This window comes from Nannobrachium achirus (genome assembly GCF_963921795.1).
Source record: "Nannobrachium achirus genome assembly, chromosome: 18".
Lineage (NCBI taxonomy): Eukaryota > Metazoa > Chordata > Actinopteri > Myctophiformes > Myctophidae > Nannobrachium > Nannobrachium achirus.
In genome coordinates, this window is record NC_137825.1 from 42,027,017 (window position 1) to 42,039,631 (window position 12,615).

Consider the following 12,615-nt stretch of genomic DNA (forward strand, 5'->3'; position numbering starts at 1 on the left):
CAATTATAAGGTAGGTAGGTGCTATGCTCTCAAATATATATTTTAATAACCAATTTCCAAGTTTAGTTTCGACAATTCCAGTACAGTTTGGCCCATACATATTGATGCTACTTTACTTTTATGTCCAATTTTGTCCAATGCTATTGTAAGGTGCAAACAAAAATGGTAGAGATGATGTCAACTCTATGTAATGGGACACCATAAGAAACACTGATACCAGAATGAAACCTCACAAACAATACAGATGAAATACAAAGAAATGCACAGCGTAGAGTGGATAAAAGTGTGGTTTAGCAGAGCAACTCTCGCCTTCAATCCAGAATGTTGCCGCTTCTCCTAGTTATTAAATGGTTGCATGTGTTCTAGCCGGATCCACAAGACTGGAGATGGGAACTACCGACTTAGATTAAGGGCCAATGCATACTCCACTTTTAGAGAGAAATGTATTTCGGTTCGGCTCTGTGTAAACTACAATATGGCGTCAATCAGAGGTTCGGGGGCGGGTACCGTCATTCATTTTTACCTAAATAAATTCGGGTCTAAAAGCAGAGTATGCATCGGCCCTAACAGCTCATAAATCCAGTGTTGGGGGATAAAGAGCACTAACTGGCTTTCCTGTAATCACACACTAATTTAATCCTGTCATACCAGGTTTACAACTAGCTAGTAGACAGACATGGGCCTCCAGAACTGAGGTTGAGAACCACTGCACCAGAGCTATGAATCATATTTATCAGCTACATAGTATGCTATGCATGCTCCACATCTTGGAATGCACTCGTTGTGCAGCATTGGTTTTAGTCAGCATGTACTACCATTGATTCTCCACATACAGATGGAACCAATAAATATATCAAATACCATACAGACGTTTTCAATCGCTTCAAAGGGCAGAATGTCATTACAAGTATCACGCCCACATGGACAATGCTCAGACTGAAAACACACAGACGTACAATTGGTGTCCTGTAGAACAATGGCTCTCAGCTGGCTTTACTCAGGAGGAGCCAAATATTACCTTCTCTATGACCCCTCCACGACCAAATATAATCAATAACAGAATGTTCTCTTGTCTCTGTTCTTGGTCCATCACATTATGCCAGTGTTTCATGTTTCAGTTAGTTTGAACAAAACCCACCAGTTAACACAGCTCTAGAAGTACTTTGGATCTTTCACACACACCCTTTGTTTTTTGTAATTAACCACCTTCACCTGTTGTCCGTAGGGAACATACCTCACTTAAATCACTAGAAGTACATTATATATATACTGTATGTATAAAAACAAAATAGACAGACATTGCCCCATGAAGTCAGTCTCTGTGAGGTGTTTGAGAAAAGAGAGACAGTGAGAGAGGGGGACGCATTAGACTGCAACACCCAGGAAATGGCAATCATGAAAACCTCCTCCTCTTCAATGGCCGATTGGCCAGTCCTGGATGTTGAAATAAGCATCGTCTGGATAAAGCTTTCACAGTTCCATCATTTCTTCTGGTCATCATCTTCTTCACCGCCTCTTTTCTGGGCTGTCCCTCTCCGCTACTAGCGGCAGGTCTCACATTTGTGCAGGGACATTTTCGTCACATTTTGCCAGGTGCGGGTGGCATCATGCCAGGCATCCCTCCAGACATGCCAGTGTTGGGACCAAGAAGGATCTAAAGGGAGGGGAGGATATGATCAGTCTTCACCTGTGCTGGGTATCCCCATAGCCCTAAAACATGCATTAATGTATGTATTGATGCATTAACTGTAACACTTTCTATGCTTTGTATATAATTAATAATTATTTAGATACCGTGTGCCGCCATAGACATTTATTTTGAAGACCCACGGAAGCCACGATCGTGTCCATGTTGCGGAAATTATGTTGTCATATCGATCAAGACGTTTTCTTTCACGCGGAAAAGGAAATATTGTTACAGTGGCTGTCCGTTGCTTAGATACGGGCTGGTGGGCTCCCCCTAATAGCCCCCAGCAGACAGGATGGGAGGGCGGGCTGTACGCGCGACGTTATAAAAACGCTCCTGCGAAAACTGTTTTTCACGGGACAATCGTGCTATAAACGGTGAACGTGAACGAATCATTTGAACGGATCATTACCGTGAACATGAACAAAATGATTTGTTCACTGAAATGAACAGGATTGCCAGTCACAAGTGTTAAGTAAAGTATGACAAAAGTTTTAAAGAACAAAGACAAAATGTGAAACAAGCTATAAGATTTTACTTAAAGCTGTAGTCTGTGCAGAAATAATACTATACTTATACTAACGTGACTGACACACAAACACACACTGACAGACACACACAGACACACACACACACACACACACACACACACACACACACACACACACACACACACACACACACACACACACACACCTGTCTCTGCTGTATTAACTGCTGCTGCTCCAGTTGTAGTCTTTCTGTCTCAAACACTACAGGAAGCACCAGGATCATGAAGGAAGTGGTGCCCACCCAGAGTGCGGCACGAGAGAAACTGCATTGCACATACATAAAAACACACACAAAAATAGCAAGGAAAAGATTAGAGGAATGAAATGTCTAAGATAAACAGCAACGACAATTAATAGATAGCTTTAAGGGGTAAACAATACAAGCATGTGGGCATGGGCAAGTCCTTTTAAAACTAGAGGGACATTACTGCTATAAAATATATATTGTATACCTTGTTGCATACATTCATTAATTTATGACTATGTGATGTGTGGTCACAAAACATCAAAAGTGTCAGAAGTCCACTGCCCTGCAAAGCAAACACAGTAACTAGCTAGCAACATTTTACAAGCCAGAAAAGGTTATGAACAGGGCTTGAATTGTATCATTTAACAGTACACCTCACTCACCTACACCATCACGATACATAAGAACAACTATACATCTTTTCAGCAACAACTCCTTGCAATCTTTCAGGGCAGTGTGGACTGTGGATCTCCCAATGTGGAAGAGACATAATGGAAGTAATGTACCTGTAGAAGTTCTTGGCAAGAGAGACAGAACATTGTGCGGACACCTCTGCAGCGCTGCGAACCGTGTCAGGGAACATCTCTGTCAAACCCCAGAGCCTTTCCATCAATGTCTCATCCAACTGACAGACAGAAATCAAAACAAAAAACACATTGTTCACAGCTTCAAGTCTTCAAATAAAAATTGTTCTATGGTGTGCACTGACGACTGACTGCACTGGACTATTCACACAATATCAACAGTGCATAATACACAAACACATGTGACAATTAAAGGAAACCCCTAAATAAAGGAATGGATAAACATAACAAATCTTCCATAAACATATATTGCATACAGGTGTACTGCATGATATCCTACCATGCTCTGTGGCATGTATAACAATTCTGAGCAGGTCTACTTGATCTTGTGGATCAAGTGCTTCAGTTACAAAAGATGGCTCAACTAGCTAGTGTTTCTTCACTGTAGGACCGAACAGTCACTAAAAACGACTAGTGTTAAAGTCGTCAGTAACTACAGTAAATACTAGAGTTGGAAATGATGGTCCAAAGTTCACCTTCCATGTCCATGATGATTGTGCTATAGTGCGATTAAGAGTAAGAAAACACTAAATAACAACTCTCTAAATGTCAAATTACCTAACGACTGCCAGCATTGATCCAGACCAGAGCGAACTCGAATGATCTTACGTAGCAAGCTAGGATCTGTATGTTCAGAAGCTAGCTGGAGTTTAACACTAGACAAGGCTGCAGTGTGATTGTAAATGACTTAATGCGATTAAACCATACCTCTTCATCATCATCATCGTCATCATCTTCAATCTCGTCTTCAGGGGGCCGGACAGAGACAGGGCCCGCAGCGGGGGGCAGCTCTTCAATTCCGGACATGGTGTTCTATTTACAAGCCCGTCTTGTTGACAGTCTGATCGAATCAGCAACGCAAACAGCGTCTTGGTCGCTATTTACAGAGAAGGGGGGAGAATGTTATATTTCTCTCTCCCAGTGGCTTGCGTGGATGTTTTTAGGCAGACGATGAGAGTGCAGCACCGGTCCTGCGACAGTCTGAGGTCATTCAGCAAAGCGTGCATGTGCGCGTTGGATGACGGGAAAAGGGGGTCACTTCCTGGATTAGCTGGCTCGCTCGAATGAACGGTCTCCCCCTGTCGTCCGGACGGTCTAACGGCAGGTTTTGTGTTGTCAACACCACGAGCGTGTGTAAAAATACAGCTGGATGGTGGTGATGACAATGACATTGACAACTAAATTAAAGAGAGAACTTCAAACCGGTCAATCAGTGTGTCACCTGTCCTACAAACTACTGATCAAGGGTCATTATTTCAATAAATCAATCAAATGATGAATGATAGGTGGAATATAGGTCTATACATGGAGATCCTGTCTGAAACAGCCACACAGATATGGGCATTCCCATATGAACTCCCGTTAGATATGGGCTTAATATTGATGACATCAGGGATCTCCATATATGGGCATAAAAGGGATTCTGTTAGAGTGGTTCCCATGATGACATCCTGTTAGATAGGCCTACATATCCACAGATATGGGCTGTCTTCCTTCATATATGTGCATTCCCATATAACTTTTTTTTTTTTTTTTTTTTTTGTCACCTGATGTGTCAGGGGAACCACAGTGTCAGGCGTTATAGACAGAGATATTCCATGGGCCGTACGAGATGTCACTCTTCGAAAGGTGGCAAAGGTTACTAGGCCTATGCATTTTTTGCATTTTTGAAAAGCTCTATATCTAGATTATATTTTGGTATGATTTAACCTTTCTGAGACACAGCTAAATTGGTGTTATCAGCCGCTAGAGTTGGTGTCGCATTAACTTTACAGGAAAAAATGCATCTCGTATGGCCCATGGACTAAGATACGGACAAGCTGTGACCGTTCACATACTAAACTGCGACCTACAGAATAATACTGCCAAGAAATGTGTTGTAATTAAGGGGGATGTGATGCAATCTTATAATACATTCAAATCCATTCCATCCAGTCTGTCATTCAATTTTATATGAGTTTAAAAAAAAAAGAATCTCAATTGAAACAAGCCATAGGCTTTTTGGGTGTATCCTTTAGTTGACCTTGTATACCAGTGAACTGTACTGTCATGAAACTGTACCTTTTCCTCTGCAAACCTCTAATAAAGTCTAGAATCAATCAATTAATCAATCAATCAATCAATCAATCAACCAATCAATCAATCAATCAATCAATCAATCAATCATTGTGTTAATTTATCCATTTGAAACTAATGGACCCCAGTTCCACTCTGAGTTACCGTAAATGGTATTTTGCACAGCATAAAGGCCTAACCTGCCTCACGCATGAATATGGACGTTTTAATCCATAGTTAGTTGAAGATATCGAATGTTTTTGGGGGTTAAAAAAACCTTGGTGTGTGTTTGTGTGTGTGTGTGTGTGTGTGTGTGTGTGTGTGTGTGTGTGTGTGTGTGTGTGTGTGTGTGTGTGTGTGTGTGTGTGTGTGTGTGCGTGCGCGTGCGCGCGTGTGTAATGTATCATTTATTTTAGTCTGTTTATTGAAAGACAATAAAGAAAATGCCAGGAGAAATCCAGGGAACACAGGGCGATGGAAAAGTTGGGGATGCAGGCTTTCCTTTTCCCTTGTTGTTTACATCTTTCAGAGTACGCTGTGGGGGCGGGGGGAGGCTCCGCCCTCATTCCTCTGGCCTGACGTCATTGTTGGTGTGTTTTTTATGAATGAAAGAATCCAACCTCAAACAGCAGAGAGTAATTCCGGGAAAAGGCGGACTGACATTTTGTCGCCAGACACACTCTCCTCGCCTCTCCCTCGACCGACCGAGAGAGCAGATCACATAAGAATCCGCCGTTTCTTCACCCGCGAGGACGTTCCGTTCACTGCTATCGCCGATCGCGCCGACCGACGAGGACTGGTTTTCCACCGCGATCTGACAGACACACCAAGGACAAGTGAGTAGGCAGCTGTTTGCTTTTAATGTGCTTCGTTTAGCCCTCCATGCTAACGTGCTGCTAGCCATGTTTTCGAGCCACCCCGAAGCGCAAAACGCTTCGATTTCTAACGGATCGTTGAGGCCTGATCGGTCTCGATGTGTGGCGGTGGACACGCACGACGTCGCCGGGGACAGTGTTTTGGACACGTATTCAAGCACCTTCAACGTTTAAAGCCTTTTGTGTAGCATTTAAAGCCTTGCTAAGATGGATGGCGTGCGCACTTGTGATGGCTGTTTACTAGAGCAGGCTGCGTTTTAGCACCATGCCAGCAGCAACGTCTGCATGCATATGATATGGGAGGATTGTTGTGGGGTGGGGGGATACGACCCCGTTTCATGAGTGGAATGTGGAATTTAACTCATCTTATGACTATGTCATCATCCCTTTGCCTGTTTAATAACGGCCACTTAAAGGGTTAACGTGTTGTGGTTTGCAAGACACGCAAGATTTGGGATAGTCGTCATTGAAAATACCATAATCTATGTCAGTGGTTCTCACTTTGAAATGTGAAGGTCTCCCCTTAACTTTGACAGTGTACAAATGGACCCGTTAGCGTTCCATTTGTACACTGTCAAAGTTAGACTTGTAAGGGTCAGGTTAGACCACCATAAAGGCACATAGAGTCCTTGAAATCCACTTTGAGGACCACTGACCTATGTAACATTATATTCGGAAATACTCCCAGCACTATGCCTTGATGTGTGTGTGGAGATCTACCCATGTGACCATATATGCTGGTGTTGTTTAGTGTGTGTGTGTGTGTGTGTGTGTGTGTGTGTGTGTGTGTGTGTGTGTGTGTGTGTGTGTGTGTGTGTGTGTGTGTGTGTGTGTGTGTGTGTGTGTGTGTGTGTGTGTTGGTGGAGCTGTGGACAGTGGACTAGCCAGGCAAGGCAGTTTCTTGCTGAATCACCCTGACTTTATGAAACGGTCACGTCTGGTGGTTCAACACACACACACAACCAAACCTTCCCACGCTGTACGGGAAATGCAATCAAACCAGGCCTGGTATTTAAGGATAGGTTTCATTTCCACACATGTATGAGGAGCATTGGAATGATGTATCTATGTGAACGTGAAAGCAGGATTAGCACAAGCTGAAATGTAGGCTAAATTGCTTTCATTGACACTGTCTTGTCACGTCAGGGTAGTCAATACTTGTTGGTGATTTCTGTTTAAGTTGTGTTGTTATTTTAAATAATGTATATATATAGGCTCTATATATATACACACACACACACACACACACACACACACACACACACACGTGTATGTATATACACATACATGTGTATGTATAGATTTAAAAAAGTAGTACTGCAGTATAATACTAATCCGAGTCACTATTACTGCCTTAATGGGAGCGAGAACATTTAGGCAACAAGCAAAACCGTTTTTTTTTTTTTTTTTTTTTACATTGAAACTTCTGTCCGGCCCCTGTGACGGTTGGTAAGGGGAAGTGTTGTGGGATTTGGTTAGACTCGGAGACACCTGCTTTGAGCAAGGAGGGGGTGGACACATGACCCCCCCTACACTGTTCCAGTCAACAGAGAACGCACACCACTTTGAATCCCTTCTCTTTTCATATCAAACCACTGATTAAAATGAAAGGCAACATTTGGAAAAGCTTGGAAGACTGTGGCTTCTCCTTTTTCTTTGACTCGCACATGACCTGCCATCTTGTGAGCACATTGTGAATGTCAGACTAAATGGAGAACAAAACAGCATGATGTTCTGAATCACATGTGATAATGCTTTTTTTTGGGGTGGGGACACAGAGTATTAATCATAACAAAAATGGATTACTTAAATTTTCAAATGACAAAAGGCTTTTTTTCCCCCCCAGTGGTCCCAGATGGCATCTTTAAAAGAGTGTTTTGCAGAATAGTTTACTTTTCATCCCCAATTTACTGTATGTTCTTTGGTCTATTCTTCCAGAGTGTCTAAATCTGTGTTGCCTGGTGCCTGGGGAAGAAGAACGAACAATAAAGTCGGACCATGACATCAGAAAGAAACAGCAAAGCCCTGAAGGTAAGACACGTTTATTATTTCCACAACAATGACTTATGTTAGCAGCCTCAACTATTTCTGTAGAAGGAAAGACGTCAGCATCGATACAAATTTTTAATGTCCTCCCAGGCTCCCATTGTTGACTATTCTTTTTTCGTATCCAGTCTGATGTTGGCTTCTACCATGCTTGCCCTCTCTTCCCTTTCTTCTTTCATTTCCTTCTATTCCATTACCTCCCTTCCTTTTCCCCAACTCTCCAATATTGTTTTTTAATGAGCCTTGTTTCTATTTTTATTTCTCCCTTTGAATTACTGTATCTTATTTTTGCATTAACAACCGACGTGCAAGTGAGCAAAGCTAAACAGATCCTTTTTACGTCCTGTCAGGTGAAGAGGGAGTGCGGCGAGAACGTGCCCATCCTGTCGGACAGCGAGCTCATGTCGCTGTCGGTGCGCGAGCTCAACCTGCACCTGCGGGGCCTCTCCCGCGAGGAGGTGCAGAAGCTGAAGCAACGCCGGCGCACGCTGAAGAACCGGGGCTACGCCGCCAGCTGCCGCGTCAAGCGAGTGTCGCAGCGCGAGGCCCTCGAACAGCAGAAGAAGGAGCTCCAGCGCGAGGTGGAGAGGCTGGGCGTGGAGAACGCCGGCATGCGGAGGGAGCTGGAGGGCCTCGGGGCCCGCCTGGCCGCCCTGCAGAGGTTCGCCCGGGGCCTCGAGTCCGGAGGAGGCAGCCTCCTGGCCACGGCCCCCCGTCTCAACACCGCCTCGGTCATCACCATTGTCAAGACTCCCTCACAGCCGCAGCCACAGAGAGACCAGGGATCCAACTCCTAGGAGAACAGAGGGGATATCTGGACTGGGGTGGGACACATGACCTGCAATGCAAACATACATACACATGCCACATGCACGCACAGGAGAGTAGGACAAGGAACATAATATGCAGAGCTCAACAGTGACGTTCCGGAAGTGAAAATCCAATGTGGAGTGGAGGATTTATAGATTAGTAAACAAAGCACTGTACCGTGTCAATGAAATATTGTTGGAAATGTATTATTCACAGTGATTTATGGGATAAGTAGTTCCTTCACTCTAAAATGTATTTAGTTTAGTACCGTTGACCATTAACCTTTTTTTGTTGTTGCACCAAATTAAATGTTTTATGGTCATGATCGTGAGGATTTCCTGAAACGTCCATTGAGTAAATTTATGAGATTGACTCCAGGAAATGGAGCTGTTAGAAAACGTGAGCAGTCACTGTTGAGCTCTATAGGCATAGGCACTTACTAAATGCTCATCTGTGTTACACACACACACACACACACACGCGCGCGCATGAACGCACACAAGACTGATGAGTTCAGAGTTGGTCACAATACTTTTCAGGCCTGCTCGACACACCTGACCACAACAGACGTACGCACCAAACTCACACATTCATACTCTTCACACACACAAACACAGAGGACATGGACAGTGGCTGACTGAAGAATCTGACTGAAGCGCAAAGTGACCGGCGATCCTCAAGGCCGACCATTGACAAAGCCAGCTGTACAGCTGGCGCTCTCTGACTCTGCTAATGACTCTGCTCCAGTAACATGGCACCTGACCAACTGCAAAATTCCAAAGTTGGACCAGTCATATACAGTATGTTCGGCTTCCTCCAACTCAACAATGTCTGCATTCCTCTCGCAGTACACAACGGTAGTCTGAAGATCATTTTCTCGTTTGGCTCTGCTTTGAAGGAGCAACGCGTCTCCGTGTGTTGGTTTTGTTTTCTTCACCCGTTTGGTTTAATAGGATTTTCAATTTCAAGCAATATGTTTTGGTTAATCAGTCGTGTCTCGTCTTAAGGAAACTGTAAATTGAAACCAACCAACCATGTACTGTGTTAGCAACTAGTGTTTTTCTTTTAGAAAACACAGGCCTATGTTTTCTATCTTTCCACCTAGAGTATCTTTGTTCGCTCCTTGTGAATGGATTTTAGAGGTGTAGGGCTGGCGTAAGACTCTCTTACATTAACTCAATGCCTTTTAAGTGTATGAGGGGAGTGAAAGAATACTTACTTTGGTGGGGAAAGGTTAAACAGTGGAATGCTACAGCTCCTTAGAATTTATGGGCACACATTCTTTTGTTAGTTTTATATTACAAGAGGATAGCATTGTCTGAATGTAGGGCTGCACAACTATAGCTAAGTTGTAATTCTAAATTATTTTCGGAGACGTGATCTGATTATTGGTGTCTATGTTGCGGTGAACCAAATATACCACGATTAATTGTAGATGCTCAATTGCTGTATGCAATTACACAATTAATTACGAAATCCTCGTCGGATCAATAATTCGCCAAGCTATTTTCATTGTCCGTAGATATTACTGTGCTTTAATGTGTTAGTCTGTTGTGATTTTGTATTAAAAAAGAGCAAAGCTTTGTATATCTACTAGACTCCCCAACGACAGATGTTGGTCATTTTGCTGGAACGTTAAAAAAAAACCACAGGACTACATCTGGTAGGAATTATGCTCCGTCAATGCAAATTCTATTCATACATTCCTTTTTATCTGTTGTCTTTTGTAATGTTTGTACGTACGATGAAAGACGAAAATGTTGAGTGACATTTATCAGAGCTATATTCTATATTTTATTTGTATTTAAAGATAGATATTACGAAAAGAAAGCTAACGAGTGCTGTGATGTTATGTTATGTTTTTTGGTTTGGTTTTCTTTTTCCAAAAAGTACTTGTGTATATGACTAGTTTTGGGGTTATTCCCACGTCTAATTATTGTACTTGAGTGACGATTATTATTTTGAAAAAATGTTAACTGTCGTTATGAGCTGTTTTAGAAATATGCTAAATTCAATGGCCATATTGCTGTATGATGATTTTCCGTATGCGTGTTTTGCCTTGTTTGTACTAATTTCTTAGTGGCTTGTAGGGATATTCTTATTTTTCTATGAAGTACCAAGGTGATGGTGTGAGTTTATTTATGGTAATAAAAAAAAATCAAGGTTATTTCAGAATTGGCATAAGAGAGGTCACAAGAATTGACTGGAACAGGAAGAGAAAAGATGGAATAAGAATGGAAGAAAGTACAGGTAGTTGTTGGTGAACGATGGTTAAAGGAAGTGCATTTGAGGGTTCTGTGAGTGAAGAGGGTGGGACGAGTTGATGCGGCGTGTGATTAACTTAAAAACCTTAAAACTGTAATTTCATGCAAACTATGCTAACTAGACTTCAGTATGCTGGGTTTCAGTGGGGGGAACCAGACCTCAAATAGCAATATGATTTTTTTAAGCAGGCATTATAACACATTATATTGTGTTGATAAATACTCCTTGAGATATCATAGGGTTACTATATTTAGCTATATCAGTATCAATTCAATGTTGCATAGCATTTATTCAGTAATATTTTAACGTCTCAGATCTGTCGACTTTGTGCTGGATGTTTTGTACTACTACAAAACAAATGGTCTTTGTATTTATTGTATTTTTTCTATGGTGAAAATTTAAGTACATTGTCTATTTTATATATATTAATGATTAAAATAAATGTTGTATATATTGTACATAAAATGGTGTGCTTGTCATTAGATGTGCTGAATCATGTTAAGTGTACTGGGATGTCGGTTGAGTTTTAAGCTAACAATTGGGGAAAAAGCTTAAGACTTATTTTTTTACTTAGGAAATATCTCTATATCTAAGATAACCCTGAAATATGTCGCAAACTTCCCCCATGTTTTACACAAGACATAGCCGCTATTGCTACAAGTTCACACGAAAAATGACTTCTTCCTACAACGTGAATGTGAAGTTAATAATCCAACATCCTCAGCATCTTCATATGATATGCTGTTTAGCTCATTTAGCCTCTACTTTGTTGTATGACAAAAATATAAATTCAGTTTCCACTTTCTCTTGTGGGCTAGATTTGGTTTCCGTTGACTGACTCATATGACATGAGCTGGCCTCCCACAACTTTCGGTGGTGGCCTTGTGACTGCCCTTTAACCACTGTCAATCTGGTGTCCCTATATTGGGCATGTCATTATAGACCAAAACTTTCCAAAATGTCAAAATCTGCATTGTGATCTAATGCATTTTGAGCCTGTAGATGAGCAATTCCTGCTGTGCAACACCATTTCATGACAAAGTAAAAATCAGGCTTTAGTCACTGCATCTATTACAGCTTCAGCTAAAAATAACTAAAATGTCAAAATATACATAGTATATTCTTATACAAGAGCCACTATTGTTTATTCATCCTTTGATCTACAATGTAACTTTAATTGCTTTGCAAACTTAAAAAGAGGAAGTGGCCATTGTCTTAATACAAAAGCAAGCTATGTCAGAAATTCATACGGTTATGGTAAACTGTTTTCCCGCTAGTGGGTTTCATATGAGGAACCAGAAAGAAGAACTATGAAACGGTGAAAGAGAGAGAAGCACATGGGTAGGATGTTCGCACCAATGCTGAGTGATCAAGATACAGTAGTTGGCCTGATCTGTGTGAATACCCATGGTCAAACTGTATACTGTATACTGTACATGCATGGTGCAGTGTTTGAGAAAAAGGCAGCACCCAACCTTACATTGTGTTTCGTTAA

General features: G+C 41.9%; 2 protein-coding genes across 2 annotated transcripts; one reads left to right on the forward strand and one right to left on the reverse strand.

The window, feature by feature from the left end:
- Window positions 1-22: 22 nt before the first annotated feature.
- On the reverse strand, window positions 23-4,049 carry tomm22 (translocase of outer mitochondrial membrane 22 homolog (yeast)). Its single transcript, XM_080747626.1, has 4 exons — window positions 3,778-4,049; window positions 2,992-3,110; window positions 2,384-2,501; window positions 23-1,654 (listed from the first exon to the last, which is right to left on the reverse strand). The coding sequence occupies exons 1-4, from the start codon at window positions 3,874-3,876 to the stop codon at window positions 1,580-1,582; spliced, it is 411 nt and encodes a 136-aa protein (XP_080603752.1). The 5' UTR covers window positions 3,877-4,049; the 3' UTR covers window positions 23-1,579.
- Window positions 4,050-5,818: 1,769 nt separating this feature from the next.
- maff (v-maf avian musculoaponeurotic fibrosarcoma oncogene homolog F) lies at window positions 5,819-11,566 on the forward strand. The gene is made up of 3 exons (XM_080747072.1): window positions 5,819-5,960; window positions 7,938-8,030; window positions 8,396-11,566. Exons 2-3 carry the CDS (start codon window positions 7,998-8,000, stop codon window positions 8,840-8,842), a joined length of 480 nt encoding a protein of 159 aa, XP_080603198.1. The 5' UTR covers window positions 5,819-5,960; window positions 7,938-7,997; the 3' UTR covers window positions 8,843-11,566.
- The last annotated feature ends 1,049 nt before the right edge of the window (window positions 11,567-12,615 follow it).